Raw genomic sequence first — 14697 nt, forward strand, 5'->3', positions numbered from 1 at the left:
ATTCTGTAGAGAATCAGGAAGATTTTTGAGCAGGTAAAGTCATTGAAAGTTTTCTTTTAAAATAAACAAAAGAGAGTTTATAGGTAGGATTCGGGGGCAAGTCAGCCCTGGAGGAAGAGTTAAACATCCCATCTTGGGAGGCACAAGAACAGAACACCCCTCAGCAGCAGAAAACTGCGGGCCTGCTCTCCCCTCCTGAACAGCCTGGGTCTGTCCACCATGCCCGGGGCCGTGGCTCCTGGAATGTAGTGGCTGCTGTGGGCTTCCCCCTTGAAGTGGGACTGTTCCAAGAGAACAGAATCCTAGGACATGTATGCCGGAGGCAGGTTTCAGTCTGCTTAGAATGTCATTCTAGTGGCTGAATGAAGGATGGATTAGAGGAGGGCAACGTGAAATACACAGGAGCAAGTAGGGGAGTGGCAGGGAGTTGGAATTGAAAGGAGAGGCATGTCAAGGAAGATCTGAGATGTACGATGGAAAGAAAGTGACAATGATGTTGGCTCAGGGAGCGGGGAGGCTGGAAAATGTGGGCTCTAAGCCACGGTGTTTGGAAGTGCCCTGAGAAGCCACCAGGCAACAGGCCATGGGGCTGAGGCAAGCCGGACCAGAGTGTATTAGAAGCTATGGGCCTGCTGGGAGGGTGTCTGGGGAGAGTTGGAAGAGGCAAGAGCCAAAGCATGAGCCTTGGGAACAGCCAGCCTTCCTGGGAAAGATGGGAAAGAGGAACCACGGGCACAGGGAAAGGCTGCCTCCTTTGGAATCTGTAAATAAAGGTGCTTCTCCTGGCTGGGAAGATGCCACCGCCACCTTAGGGATTGTCGCCCTCAGCCTTGTCATCCACCTTCCCCTTGTAATAATCCGCGTCCTGTAATGATGTAGGAAGACAAGCCCAGGTTTCATACTCACTGCGTGATGTGGCAGAGGAGAGGTAGCCTGAGTCTTTGAGCTGCCAGTAGTGGGAGAACAGAGGAGGAGGCTTCAGCACAGGGACCACCTCTGGTTGGCAGAGCAGTTCACCCACATCCTTGGTTATAGTAGCTCAGCAGTGTGTTTGCTAAAACTGCGGTCATCAAATGTGAGCAGGTACCAGAACCACATGGGGGCCCAACCCCAGAGGTTCTGGCTCAGTGGATCCAGGAGGGTGGGGGTAGGACAGCAAGAATCTCCTTTCTAACAAGGTCCCAGGGGCTGGCGCTGCTGGTCTCCAGGGACCACAGACTTTGAGAACCTGAAAGATGATACAAGTGATCATCTAAATCCAGGTTATCTTATGTGTAAAAGCTGCTGTGGGAAACTGGAGCTTATTTGCTCAAAGATAGAACACAGTTCAATCTCAATTTATTAAAAAGGCTGGGAGGAAATATATTTAAGTGTCAGTAGTCATTCTTTCTGTGGGATAAAATTACAGATGATTTCCTCTTTTTTTTTTTTTTTGTAGCTTTCACAATTTTCCCAGATCTTCCTCAGTGAGCATGAGCATGTCTCACTCTGTTAATCTGGAGAATGAAGGGATAAAGAGGGAGTAAAAATTTTTATTTAAACAAACCAAAAGGCCACAGTAAGGCCAGTGAACATTACACCCCCTTGCTGCTTTCTAGGGGGATTTTGCGGCTGCTGCTGCCAACCTACAAACCTGCCTGTCGGTATTGGGCCGGGCACTGCCCACCTCCCGCCTGGACCTGGCCTGCAGCCTCTCCTGGAATGTGATCCGCTACAGCCTGCAGAAGCTGCGCCTGGTGCGCTGGCTGCTCAAGAAGGTATTCCAGTGCCGGCGGGCCACCCCGGCCACTGCAGCGCGCTTTGAGGACGAAGCCAAGGCCAGCGCCCGGGACGCAGCCCTGGCCTATCACAGGCTGCACCAGCTGCACATCACAGGTGAGGGGCGCCACTGCTGCCTGGCTTGCCTCGAGGTGCCCTGTGCTGTCTCTCCACCCTGGCTCTGTTTCCAGTCTCCTGCCCCAGCCGCCACCCTTTACACTGCTGTTAGATGGTTGGATAGGCCTTCTGCCCGCATCCACGGCTGTGGGGGTGCTCATCACTGTGGTTCATCAGTTTAAGGCACGTCCGTTTTTTCTCATTATCATCTCTGCACTTGGGCTGTGTCCTCTACGCAGCACGTATGGTTGCGTTGGCAGCGTTTTTTCCGTAGTGGTACTTAAATTAGTGGTGAAACTTAAAATTGATGGCATCTTAGATTCAACGAAATACAATCTTTATTTTCTTCTTTCTTTTAATCACCTGAGGATATTTTTTCCATTGCTTTTCAGAGAGAGTGGAAGGGAGAGAGAGAAACATCAATGTGAGAGAGACACATCGGTTGGTTGCCTCCGGCACGCGCCCCAGCTGGGGCCAGGGAATCAAACCTGCAACTAAGGTATGTGCCCTTGGCTGGAATAGAACTTGGGACCCTTCAGTCCACCAGCCAGTCATTTATTTCACTCAACAAACTCCTGCTCTAATAGAGAGGCAGACAGGTCAGCAAGTGAATTGCATTTCGGTGCGGTGGAGCAGAAGGGGGGCTTCCATGCGGTGGGTACTTGTTGGGAAGGGTTTCAGGAAAGGCTTTCTGGAGAGTCTTCGTTTTGCATGGAAGGATGCGAAACGTTCACCAGTTCTGCAGTGCTGTGGGCCAGGCACTGTGCAAGGCACTGGCTGAGGGGACAGGTAACTAAAACATGGTCCCACACTGCCCTCCGCCCTCCCTCCCTTAATGGAGAAAACTCGGTGGTACCTCCCTGGGGAGACCAACTTCTAACACCTGTGCAGAATGAAGGACGTGGGCTCAGGTCTCCTCCAATCAAAAGATCAGGGAGGCAGAGTGGTCCAGTGGAAAGAATGCAGGGCTGGGTGAGGTTGGGAGGCCTGGCTTGGCCACCATCTTGACCTTTGACATGGGCCCACCCTGAGCCCCAGCTTTCCTCCTTAGCCAAGTGTGGAGGCTGCTTGCTCCAGCCACCTCCCAGTCCTGTGAAAGCCTCGGAGCCTTGATGGGCCCTCGTGCCTTTGCAAGGTCACTTCAGCCCCTGACTTCAGGGCGACCCCAGATGAGTTGTGTAGCCCTCATACAGGAGGGTGTATCCGCCTTTCCTGACCACCAGCTACTAAACCAAGATGTGTGTGGCCGTCATTGCTCAGTTTTGTGTTACTTCCTTCCTCAAAAGGGGGCGTGGTTACATACTGTGGGGATCTGTTGAAGTGAAAATAAATTCAAATCAGGTGATTTTAAGTTTTTCATGACCTCACACCAGGTTTGGAGACACGGGACTGTAGTAGCAGAACATGGATGTACTGTCCACAGTGTTTTGGAAAGTGTTACAGTACCTTCTTCTGAGTCCTCTACAGGCCCCCATTTATGCAGAGCCATGTGCCATGACATGCAAGTTTCCTCTTGTTCCCTTTGTGAGGTGGAAAGAAACATGCAGCTACTAAGTTGCAGAGCCGTGCACCCCATCCGGGACTATCTGATCACAGAGTTCACTGGTTCTGCTGTAACTCTGCTAGGAAAGCAGGAGTCTGTCCACATTAGTGTCTGTTTCTGCCTCCGCAGGAAAGCTCCCTGTGGGATCCGCGTGTTCAGATGTCCACATGGCTTTGTGTGCTGTGAACCTGGCTGAATGTGCAGAGGAGAAAATCCCGCCAAGCACGCTGGTGGAGATCCACCTGACTGCCGCCTTGGGGCTCAAGACCCGGTGTGGAGGCAAGCTGGGCTTCCTGGCGGTAAGTGCCTTTGGTTCCCTCTGCAAACCTTCGAGCCTTCGCTGAGCATCTTCTTCAGCGAGGAGCTGTGGGCCCTGCCCTTGGGTGCTGACCACCTAGAGGGGTAGACATTCATTCAGTGGGTCATTCCACAAGTACTTAGATCAGTGAATAAAACAGACCACAATGCCCCCCTCTTGGCCCTTACCAGCATAAGCAGCACATTTTGGTGCCATAAGATAGGATTGAGTCGGTGATACAGAGTGACCCATAATGGGGAGTTAATATAGACTCTTCTGCTCTTTGAGTGGTGATAAAAAGTCTTGGAATCTTCTGGTCGTGTCTCCTAGTTTATTTATTCACTCAAAGGGTATTCATTGGGCACCTTGTGTTGATCACGGCACTGCGGATCCAGAATGGAAGACGGTGCACATCTGCAAGGAGCCCAGGTCAGACCAAGGGTGGGAGCTGCGGTCATCAGGCGCCTCCAGTGTGTCTGGATGGATCCGGCCTTGGAAATTCACAAGGGGAACTCACAGGCTCTCATACCAGCTGGTTCACAGGCTTTCTCTTACTCAGCAGAGACAGGCATGTTTTATTCAGTGCCCTCTTCGGGTGGGCTGCCAAGTGCATCAGCTGTGTTAAAACAGTGATGACGTCTCCGTTTGTTTTCCTATCTCAGTAATGGCACTGAGGAGCTGAGAGTGAACAGGAATGGGCCCTTTGGTGACACTGATGTTTCCTGAAGTGTATCACAATAGTCTAGGTGACAAAGGGCGGGTCTCAACCCCATCTTCATGACCATAGATAAGACGTTCATTCAGCAAACATGACCGAGTCCCTGCTCTGGGCCAGGCACTTCTCCCAGTGGAAATACAGCAGTGAGCAGGACATTTGTCTTGTCCTTGGGGAGTGTAAAGTCTGGCAGGGATTCTAAACAAGGACCAAGTTTTCAGGACAGTAGGATTAGTGTGAGGTGGGGCTGATCTGGCTGCCCGGAGAGCATACCAGGGTCTTGACCTAATCTTAGGGAAAGTCATGGGCTTTCAGGGCAAAGTGAATCCAGGCTGAGAGCAGGAGGCGTTGGCCAGGCTGCTCTTCTATTCCACTTGTTTGTCCTAGTGCTCTGGGCTGCTGTCGTTACACTTATAACTTCTCCGCCCCAGAAGGTATGTTGAAGACATTAATTTTATTGAAGTACAATGTACATACAGAAAAACGCACACATTTACAGCTTGATGGGTTTTCACAAAGTGAACTCACCCATGTAGCAACCAATCAGATCAAGCAGTAGAACATGGCCCTAGCGGGTGTGGTTCAGTTCAGTGAGTATCGTCCCATGAACCAAGAGGTCACCAGTTTGATTCCTGGTCAGGGCACATGCCTGGGTTGCGGGCTCCATCCCCAGTAGGGGGTGTGCAGGGGGCAGCCAATCAATGACCCTCATCATTGATGTTTCTATGTCTCTCTCTCTCCTTCTCTCTGAAATCAATTTAGAAAAAAAAAATTAAAAAAAAGAAATAGAACATGCCCTGGCCGGGTTGCTCAGTTGGTTAGAGCATCGTCCCGATAGGCCAAGGTTGCAGGTTTAATCCCCTGTCAGGGCACATACAAGAATCAACCAATGAATACTTAAATAAGTGGAACAGCAACTCGATGTCTCTCTCTTTCCCTCTCTCCCCCTCTCCCCCTCTCTTCCTTTCTCCCTTTCCCTCTCTAAAAATCAATAGATTAAAAAAAAAGTGTTCCCATCACCTCCAGAAGCTTCCTACAGGCCTTCTCCACTCACCCTACCTCCCACAAAGGTAACCATTATTCTGAATTCTGTCACCATAGTTTAATGCACCTGTTGTTCCTGTAAACTTTTTATTGAGGCACAGTGTGCATGTAGAAAAGTACACAAATCATAAATACACAGTTCAGTGACATCACAGAGAACACACCCATATAATCAGCAGACAGCAAGAAACAGAGCACAGCCAAGACCCCAGAGGCCTCCCTTGGGCCCCCTTGCAGTCAGCAAACTGCCCCCAGGCTCTCCAGCCAGAGTAACCAGGGTCCTGATCACCTCCGCTGTGTCACCTCTATTGAAACTTTGGAAGTGGAGTCAGAGAGTATGTGCTGTGTGTTCTGGCTGCTCCTGCTCCGTGTCATGTGTATTTCATCCATGTTGTATGTAGCTATGGATTGTCCATTCTCATTGCTTTATAGCATCCCACAGTTGGACTATCGCACTTGTAGATGGACTTGTGACTTGTTTCCTGGTTTTGGTTATTGTGACTCGTGAGTGCTGCTGTGAATGTCCCTGTGCGTCGCTCGGAGAGCACGTGACTATCCCTAGGACTGGCATTGCTGAGTCAGAGGTTCAGCTTTAGGAGGTGCTGCCTAACAGTTTTCCCAAGTGGCTCTACTGACTTCCACTCCACCAGCAGTGTCCAGTTGTTCTGCCTCCTCACCAAACATGATTGTGTCGATTTTGGTTTTTTAGCCCTCCTGCTGGTATCTCACTGTGGTTTTCACTTGCATTTCCTAGGTGACTCAGGATGTTGGACACCTTTTCGTTGGCCATTTGGATGGTTTGCTGGCTGTTTGGGTGGTCTCTTCTGTGAAAGCCCTTAGTCAAGTCTTTTCCCTGTTTTGGATTTGGGGAGTCTGTCTTTTTACGGATCTGAAGAGATCTTTGTAGTCTGGCCGTAGTCCTTTGTGGGATATGTGCTTACAAATGTCTTCTCCCACCCTGTGGCTCCCCTGTTCTCTCCCTTAGTGGTGTTGATTGATGAGCACAAGTTTTTAATGTTCATGAAATCCAAATATTAGCCTTTTTCTTTATAGTTGGGCATTTTATGTCCTGTTTAATAAGTCTTTGTCCTACCTCAGAGTCCTGAAGATAGTCTCCTATATTATCTGCTAGAGGCTTTATTTTGTTCTTTTCACGTAGAGGCCCATATCCGGGTGCCTGGAATCAATTTTTATATGAATTGGAGGTATGAGCGTACCTCCAAAAAGACTGACTTTTTTCCCATATGGATATGCCCCTGCCCCAGATCTGTTATTAAAATGACTGTCCTTTCCCACTGCACTGAGGCCCCTTTTCCCTAAATCAAGTGCTCTTGTTGTAACGGGTCTGCTTCTGGATGCCCCAGTCAGTTCCAGTGCCCTCACCCCACACCCCCATAATGGCCGAGTCTTCTTATATGTCTTGATATCTGGAAGTGTCAGTCCTCTGGCTCTAGTGACTAGTCTTCACTCTTCACCTTCCCATATAAAGTTTGGGATCATCCCGTCATCCCAGAAATCCCCCTGGGGCTTCCGTCGTTCACATTGCTAAGAGGCAGCTGCCCTTAAAGGGAATTAGAGAGCCGGCCGTGGGAGCTGTGTGGCAGCTGAGGATGGGGGAAATGGCTCCCTTGAAACCGTGTCTGCCCATGAGCCCCCGCCTCCCAGGAAATACTTGGTATGCCCACTGGCAGTGAGCAGTCTGATGTGTCTTTCCTCGCCTCGGAATTTTCTTCCCCAATAGTGATACGTACGCGTTATCGTTTACTTAGCATGGTCATAGCAGAAGCCGTTTTGCCGCGTGATTTTTTTCAGCCTAACGGTAGGAGTTGGGCTCCTTCCTCGTCTCCTCGCTGTTTGCAGAGACACTCGCACTCCAGCATGTGCTCGTGCCATTGTTCACTAAGCCAGTCCTGCTGCTGAACGTTGCAGAAGTGCTGCAGGGCGCGCCCTCTCACACAGTCCTCCCCACTTCAGGGTGAATCTCTAGGAAGTGGTGATGCTGCGTCAAAGGGGGTAAATATTAGAACACAAATGGGATTGGCATGTTGCAGTTTTCAGGAAGGTGTGGAAAGGAGAGGACCTGACCTCTAGGAGAGGAACTGCCCCTTTCAACTGCTTGCTATTCTAGGGAAGGGATAGATTAAGAGACCCAGCCAGTACTTTCTTAAAGAGGAAGAAGCTTTTAATTCAGTTGAATATATTTAGCTAGCAAATGGGTCAGGCTTTGGAGGCAAGCAGAGGCCTCTGAAAATGGTTTAAGCCCTAGGTTCCCTGTCTTTCTTGGTTCATAGCACCCTTTGTGTCTCAGTAATTTTTTCATGGTTTGTCTGGGCTAAAAGAAATACCTACTAGTTCTTTTTTCAGTTAGTTAGGTACAAATATCTTAACAGATATTTATGTCTTAACAATTTAGTAGCTATTAAAAAATAATACACAAAATTTAAAGGAGAAATTTTTTTATTATTAACCGTAATTACTTACTAACGTGATGTGTGTTTTCTGTTAAGCACCGCACACCTTCTCAGACTTCACAGTCAGATTGGACACCACCACCTTCATTTTTTGTTCTACCTTGATTTTCATGCAGCACTTGGTTTTTTGTTTTTTTTAACATATCATTGATTTCGCAGAGAGGGAGAGAGAGAGAAAGATAGAAACATCAATGATGAGAGAGTCGTTGATCGAGCCCGCAACCCGAGCATGTGCCCTGACCGGGAATCGAACCCCGATCTCCTGGATCCTAGGTCGACACTCAACCACTGAGCCACGCCCTGCCGTGCAGCACTTGCTTTTTATTACAACCACCTCCAAAAATGCAGCCTCACAAAAATATCACATCACCCAAAGGAAGGTTATGTGATCTTGAGTTGAGACTGAACTACCCTCTTTTAGTAGTTTTCATAGTATCTGATGTATGTTGAGCATTGCTGTATTTACCTCAAAAATGTAACATCCATCGCCCGGCCGGTGTGGCTCAGTGGTTGAGCATTGGCCTTGGATCCAGGATATTGAGGTGTGATTCCTGGTCAGGGCACATGCCCGGGTTGTGGGCTCTATTCCCCGTGGGGGGCGTGCAGGAGGCAGCTGATCAATAACTCTCTCTCATCATTGATGTTTCTCTCTCTCCCTCTCCCTTTCTCTCTCTGAAATCAATAAAGGTATATTTACCAAAAAAGAAAAAGTAACATCTAGTTTAGCATACACGTCGAATTATGATGTGTATTGTTTTTCACCTGAGCTTTCTTTTCACTCATAGTGTCTGACAAATTAAATTCTAGCTTGGGCAGCTTGAAAATAAGGCAGATACAATCTGGACAGGGAGAAAGTCCTTTTGCCTTCTCTGTAAAATTAGGGAAGCAGGAAAAAAATAAAGGCTACCAATAAACTGTGCCAGCCATTTGTGTCAACTCATTAACATTGATTAACTCATTTCATTGTCACAGCCATGCCATGAATTCACTGTGGTGCTGAAGGGTGCCTTGGCACACTATTTGAGAACCTTGAGGTCACAACCTGGAGTTGGGACTGGTCCTTAGGATCTAAATAGTTCTGAATCTCCTCCCTCAGCTGCTGAATTCTGCAATTAGCAGATGAGTTATAGGGGAAGGGCCTCCTAGGTCCCAGCTTGGGTGAATTCTGGTGTCTATAAAATTTAGGGAAATTATCACAGGGTGATAATGCCAAGAAAATGAAAAGAACAACAGAAGTTATTAAGCCATGCTATGGATGACTATTCCCCAGGATTTATATTTCTTATTAATTCAAACCACTAAACTCAAACTTCTCCCCCACCCCAACTGAGATTTGTTATAACCAAGGTTTTTCTTTTCTTTTTAAAGAATTCAGCTTAAAAATCTATTTTAACTTAATGATGTTCTAAATGGCTTCTCTGCATTCCTCTTTCAATACTACCCAAACAGGCTTTGTTTCTGCTTGTGTTGGTGGGTGGCATTTGGACCAGTGTCCTCGGTTTCCCCTGGAGCAACCATCAGGCAGGTGCTCTCGGGAGAGAGTTTGGGAGAATGGGAGAGTTTCCAGCTGTTAGAAGGTTTTCTGACTTCAAAGGCCCTGGCATTGCCCCTGGCCCACCAGCAGCCTCTGTTGGGAGCCTCGGCTGCAGCTCTAAGCACTGCCATTACAAGCTCGGGTCCAGCAAATGCTCTCTTGAGGGTCAGGAGAAGGTCATGGGATCCCTTTGCATTTGCTCTCCAGGCCCATTTCAGGTATGGCCGTCAGCAAAGAGGAGGAAAGGCCATTAGTGCCGCCAGCCCATGGGGAGAGGTGTCAGGGAAATGCGCGCCCTGGCCTCAGAGTGCCCTGATATATTTGAGTGTGTCTGTAGAGCAGTGCGGCCGGTTCGTTTTCTCTCGGATTCAGGCAGCTGTCTCCAGACTCCCACAGAGAGAAGCAGTCTCCTCAGTCTGTTCCTTGAGTAGTGCTTTGGCGGTGCTATTTCTGACCCTGGCATTCAAGTCTTCTGAAGCTGTTATATTAGCTGATGGCTACTTAGAGCCCAGTAAAGGTCAGAGCCATCAGACTGAACCAGACAAGGAGACAGCTTCCCTCATGGTAGAGGCCAGGGTAGAAGTGTGACAGTCGGGGTCCACAGGCCTGGCCCAGTGCCCTCCGCTGGGCTCCTGAGCTCCCTGTGCCCTGTGCTCCTCCCGCCTCTCCCATCCTTCTCTGTTCATCCAGGTTGGCCTGTATCATTGGGTGGTCTTATGGGTTAGAAATCATACCCTCACTCAAAAACACAACAGAATTTCTGAAAACATGGATAGACAGCATTTCCCTGCGGTTCTTGTTCCTGGGCCCTGAAGTCATGTTGTCCTGCAGGCAGAGGAGGGGCCCGGAGACTGAGGTGCTGGCTCTTTGAATTGCCTGGCAAGGAGGCTTTCAAGGTCTTGGTCTTTCCTTGCAGGCCAGACACTGGGCCACTTGCCCTAGTTTCAACGGTGGCATTTACTTTCAGGTACATGAGGGTCCCAGCCCTCTCATTGATCTTTCCTCAGCCTTCCACCACCCTGGTGTCACCTGTGATCCTTGTCCTTCCACAGAATTACTTCCTCAGTCGAGCCCAGAATCTGTGTGGTCCTGAGCGCAATGCTGTCCCTGACTCACTGCGCTGGCTCTGCCACCCCCTTGGCCAGAAGTTTTTCATGGAGCGGAGCTGGTCAGTGAAGTCAGCTGCCAAGGAGAGTCTCTACTGTGCCCAGAGGAACCCAGGTGAGGACACCTCTGCAGCCATTGGGAACTGGAGAAAGACGTGAAAACCACCAGGATGGCAGGCTGACTGCGCCCCGGACACGTGGAGACACAGGATATCCAGTGTTGTTTTTCCCAAAGCTTAGGGAGTTCATGAGCCTGGTCAGCAGCGAAGCTGAGTGTGCAGCTTGCCTCTCTGACGGTGAAAGCCGCACTCCGTGCGTCAATCGGACTATGTTCGTGCCCTTGTTCTGGGTGCTTTGGAGACACGGGATGTGTGCAGTTGCTGTTCGCTGGCCTGAGTCCCACTGGAAAGCAGACAGACATACAGGCAGTTAGGGAACAATAGGTGACAGGCGGCCATCAAGTGCTCAGAGTGGTGACAGGGACAGGGCTCCAGGTGTCGGAGGAGATGCTAGCTTACTGTCCCTAGCGTTTGACAGTGATTAGAGTCGATCTGCCCGGCCTTGGAGTGGTAGAGGCTGGATGTGTTGACTCAGACTTGAGTAGCCAGTGGCTTTCTGCTTGCTGTGTGCTGTTCCCCTCTCTATGCTGGGGGCCTGGGGAGAGGGGCATGTTCCACAGGTATAGGTGTGTGCACGCAGGTGAGAAACATCTATCCTTTTTAAAAAATAACTCTCTTGCTCAACGTGAGAGTGATGTACAGCACCAAAACGTAAGGGTAAAGGCAAAAGCCAGCCTACCATCTCAGCCCCTTCCTCTGCTTCGTACACATCTAAGGCTTGCCCTGGCTTCCTTACTCTCGAAGGCGCTTGCTCTTGGCCTTGTCACCTGGAATGTGCTCATAAGTGTCCTCCTTACTCATTCTTGTCAGACTTAGGCCCACACTTATTGGGGGCGAGGTGATGCCCAGCTTTGGGCCTGCTGCAGAGGACTTACTGGTGTCCTTCAGCTGTTGCAAGCCCTGCAAGGCCCCTTGTTTATTAATCAGCTCAGCCAAACCGTCGCTGGCCATGGTTTGACAAGGCTTTGGAAAATAGGAACAGGGTCCTCCTTGTCATGTCGCAGCAGCAGCTGCCCCCTTTTCCTCCTTGGCTGGCTGTCCTGAGCCACAGGGAGAAGAGGTGGCCTCCGAGACTGCGGGGAGCCACCTTCCTTCCCGTTTGCTGCTTTCTGACAAGGCTTGCAGCCACCATCCTTAGCCTCCAGTGTTGAGCAGAAGTGCTGAGCTCAATGCCAAGACCCCGCAGGCACGCATGCGCACACACCACCCGCAGCCCTGCGCAGTGCTGGGCTCTGCCCTCTGCGGCTGGCCGCCCCCTACCTCAGCTCCAGCTTCCGTGGATGGGAGAACTATATTTTGGGTTCCTCGCCCCACCTTCTGTGTTCTATGTAAAGACAAAATGGGCCCAGAGGTAAAATCCATTTAACCCTTCTGGGCTTACTTTTCCTCAGCTGACCCCATTGCTCAGGTCCACCAGGCCTTCTGCAGGAACCTGCTGGAGCGAGCTGTGGAGTCCTTGGTGAAGCCTCAGGCCAAGAAGAAGGCTAGAGACCAGGAAGAAGAGAGCTGGTAATGTCCCCAGGACACCCCTGCCTTAGCTGTCTGTCCAGGAAGCTCCAGGGTAGCTGTGAGGCCCGAGCTCCTAGAAGGAAACAGCACTAGTATAGGGTCTGCAGGAAATGGGATTTTTCCTTTATATTTACTCCTCCAACTTGGCCTCTGCCCTTTTCTCCCAGCTTGAGTATATCATTTCCCCCCTTTTTTCCTCTTTACCCGTCCCTTCAGCAAGTGGAGTCAGTTATAAAGTAGGTTAGGGATTTGATTTCCTTGGGGTGGGGAGGGATGGCCTGTTAAGGGGATGGGAATGGACTATGGAGAGAGCTCAGCACAGGCAGCCACCTCTGACCCAGACATCTTGGGGACCCAGACCTTTACCAAATGTGCCAACAATTCTTATTCTTACATAGTTAGTAAGCTCAGCCTTTTCTTCACAGGGTAAGACCACTCATACAAGGCCCAGGTCCTGACTGGAGTGTACCCGAGTGGGAAGGGGAGGGCATCTCCACCAGGGAGATCAGAGAAGTTCTGGGAGGAGATGACATTTGAATTGGGCCTGGAAGGGAGGAGTCTGGTTTCCAAGCCAAGAATGAAAGAGAAAGCCGGGCCCTCCCCCTCCCAGCAGGCAGAAGGGAGAGTGTCAGTAACATATGAAGAAGGGAGGCCTGTGGAGACTGTGAATAGCGTAGGGGGCAGAGCTCAGGATATGCCTGGCACTGCAGCGGAGAAGGGACCAGAAATGATCATTAGGTATCAGAGCTGGAGGACTGAACAGCCAGGCTACGAGTGTGGCCCTTGTGTTCATTTTTATGTACATGGGACTCTATCTTTTCTTTCTAGTGAATTCTCCAGTGCTCTGGAATACCTGAAATTGCTTAATTCTTTTGTGGACTCTGTGGGGATTGTGACCCCACCCTTCTCCAGCAGCTCCGTGCTCAAGTCAGCCCTTGGTAAGCATTTTGCATGGTGGCTTCACAGGCCCAGGTTGCCCAACCAGTCCTTAATAGCCCCTTTGTCCCAGGGTCCCCAGCTAGTTGTGAGTACACACTCAAGAATCTTCTGGATCTGAGGTTTGTATCTACGGCTCCCCTAAAGCCCTAACCCACATTTGCACCTGCTGGGCAGCACTTTGGGGTCAGGAAATAGTAATTCTCCTAGAAGTGGGGTGAGCAAGTGAATGTCTTCCCTGGGTCTTGGCTGGTAGGGCAGGTCAGCAACCTTCCCAAACACCCAGAATGGGCAGCAAGTGGTCCAGGAACCAGGGGCTGGTGGGGACTCACCTTTCAGACACACAGTCCCCCCACCCCACCCCAGGCTGCCCTTGAATCTGCCACTGATGAAGAGACCTTTCATCTGTGCGTTTGTACTGCTCCAGCTACTCAAGGCCTTGGGTGACAGCACAGTCCGCTGACTGAATTGGCACCAGGACATTCTTTGCTTCTCTCTCTAAAATGCCATCAGGGTGATGGCACGTCAGCTGCCACCTCTCAGGCTTCTGAGGCTGCTGGGAGAAACGGGGTGTCATGCTCCCTTCTAGTCACTCTCCCTAGGGAGGGAAGGATACCAGAAAGCCGGCCGCCCCATGGTGATCACTGACCTCGTGGCCTGTCTTTATTTCAGAGTTTAGAACACTCTCTTAGGCCTTTTATTTTACAAGTCCGTTCCACTGGCATCTCGAGAGCACTGGTATTATAAATTTGCAGCTGAGAACATTAAGCCTCAGAGGAAAAGACTTAAAAGGTCCTAACATGAGCCTGCTCCTGCAGATGCTTTGGAAACACCATTTGTCATGGCCACTGGGCATTCGGGTTGTTTCCGGCTATGTCATTGTTAAACTTTCTTTCTCAATTTTAGGCCGTTTCTTTTGTGATAGGCCACCCAGAGCAGGGTTATCAGGTTGCAGGAGTGAGTGAACTTATTTTTTAATCATCACCCAAGGGTATGTTTTCCACTGCTTTCCAGAGAGAGTGAAAGGGGGGAGAGAAACATTGATGTGAGAGAGACACGTTGATTGGTCGCCTCCCACACACGCCCTGACCTGTGCTGGGGATCAAGTCTGCAACCCAAGTATGTGCCCTTGGCCAGAATCCAACCCAGGACCCTTCAGTCCACGGGCCGGCGCTCTAACCCCTGAGCCAAACCAGCGAGAGCAGGAGTGAACATTTTTAAGGCTCTTGATTCATATTGACAAAAGGTGCTGGTGATGCTCCATCAGAAATGTGTGAGGGCAGCCCTGGCCGGTGTGGCTCAGTAGGTTGAGCGTTGTCCCAGGCACTAAGAGGTCACCGGTTTGATTCCTGCTCAGGGCACGTGCCTGGATTGCAAGCTGTAGTCCCAGTAGGGGGTGTAGAAGAGGCAGCTGATGGATTTTCTCTCTCTCCTTTTCCCTTCCTCTCTTTCTAAAATCAATAAAAACATGTTTTTTGCTGTTTTTTTTAAAAAAAGAAAGAAATGTGTGAGAGCAACAGAATCCCCTGGCTCATCGCCAGAAGGTA

General features: G+C 50.0%; 1 protein-coding gene across 1 annotated transcript in view; it reads left to right on the forward strand.

Moving 5' to 3' along the window:
• SREBF2 (sterol regulatory element binding transcription factor 2) overlaps nt 1-14697 on the forward strand; it is a 51169-nt gene that overhangs the window by 28656 nt on the left and 7816 nt on the right. The window contains exons 10-14 of the mRNA XM_016210267.2: nt 1599-1875; nt 3548-3717; nt 10533-10701; nt 12097-12214; nt 13043-13152. Of these exons, the coding sequence (XP_016065753.2) occupies nt 1599-1875; nt 3548-3717; nt 10533-10701; nt 12097-12214; nt 13043-13152 (844 nt within the window). The remainder of the gene's footprint in view (nt 1-1598; nt 1876-3547; nt 3718-10532; nt 10702-12096; nt 12215-13042; nt 13153-14697) is intronic.

This window comes from Miniopterus natalensis, chromosome 2 (assembly GCF_054644295.1).
Source record: "Miniopterus natalensis isolate mMinNat1 chromosome 2, mMinNat1.hap1, whole genome shotgun sequence".
Classification (NCBI taxonomy): Eukaryota; Metazoa; Chordata; class Mammalia; order Chiroptera; family Miniopteridae; genus Miniopterus; species Miniopterus natalensis.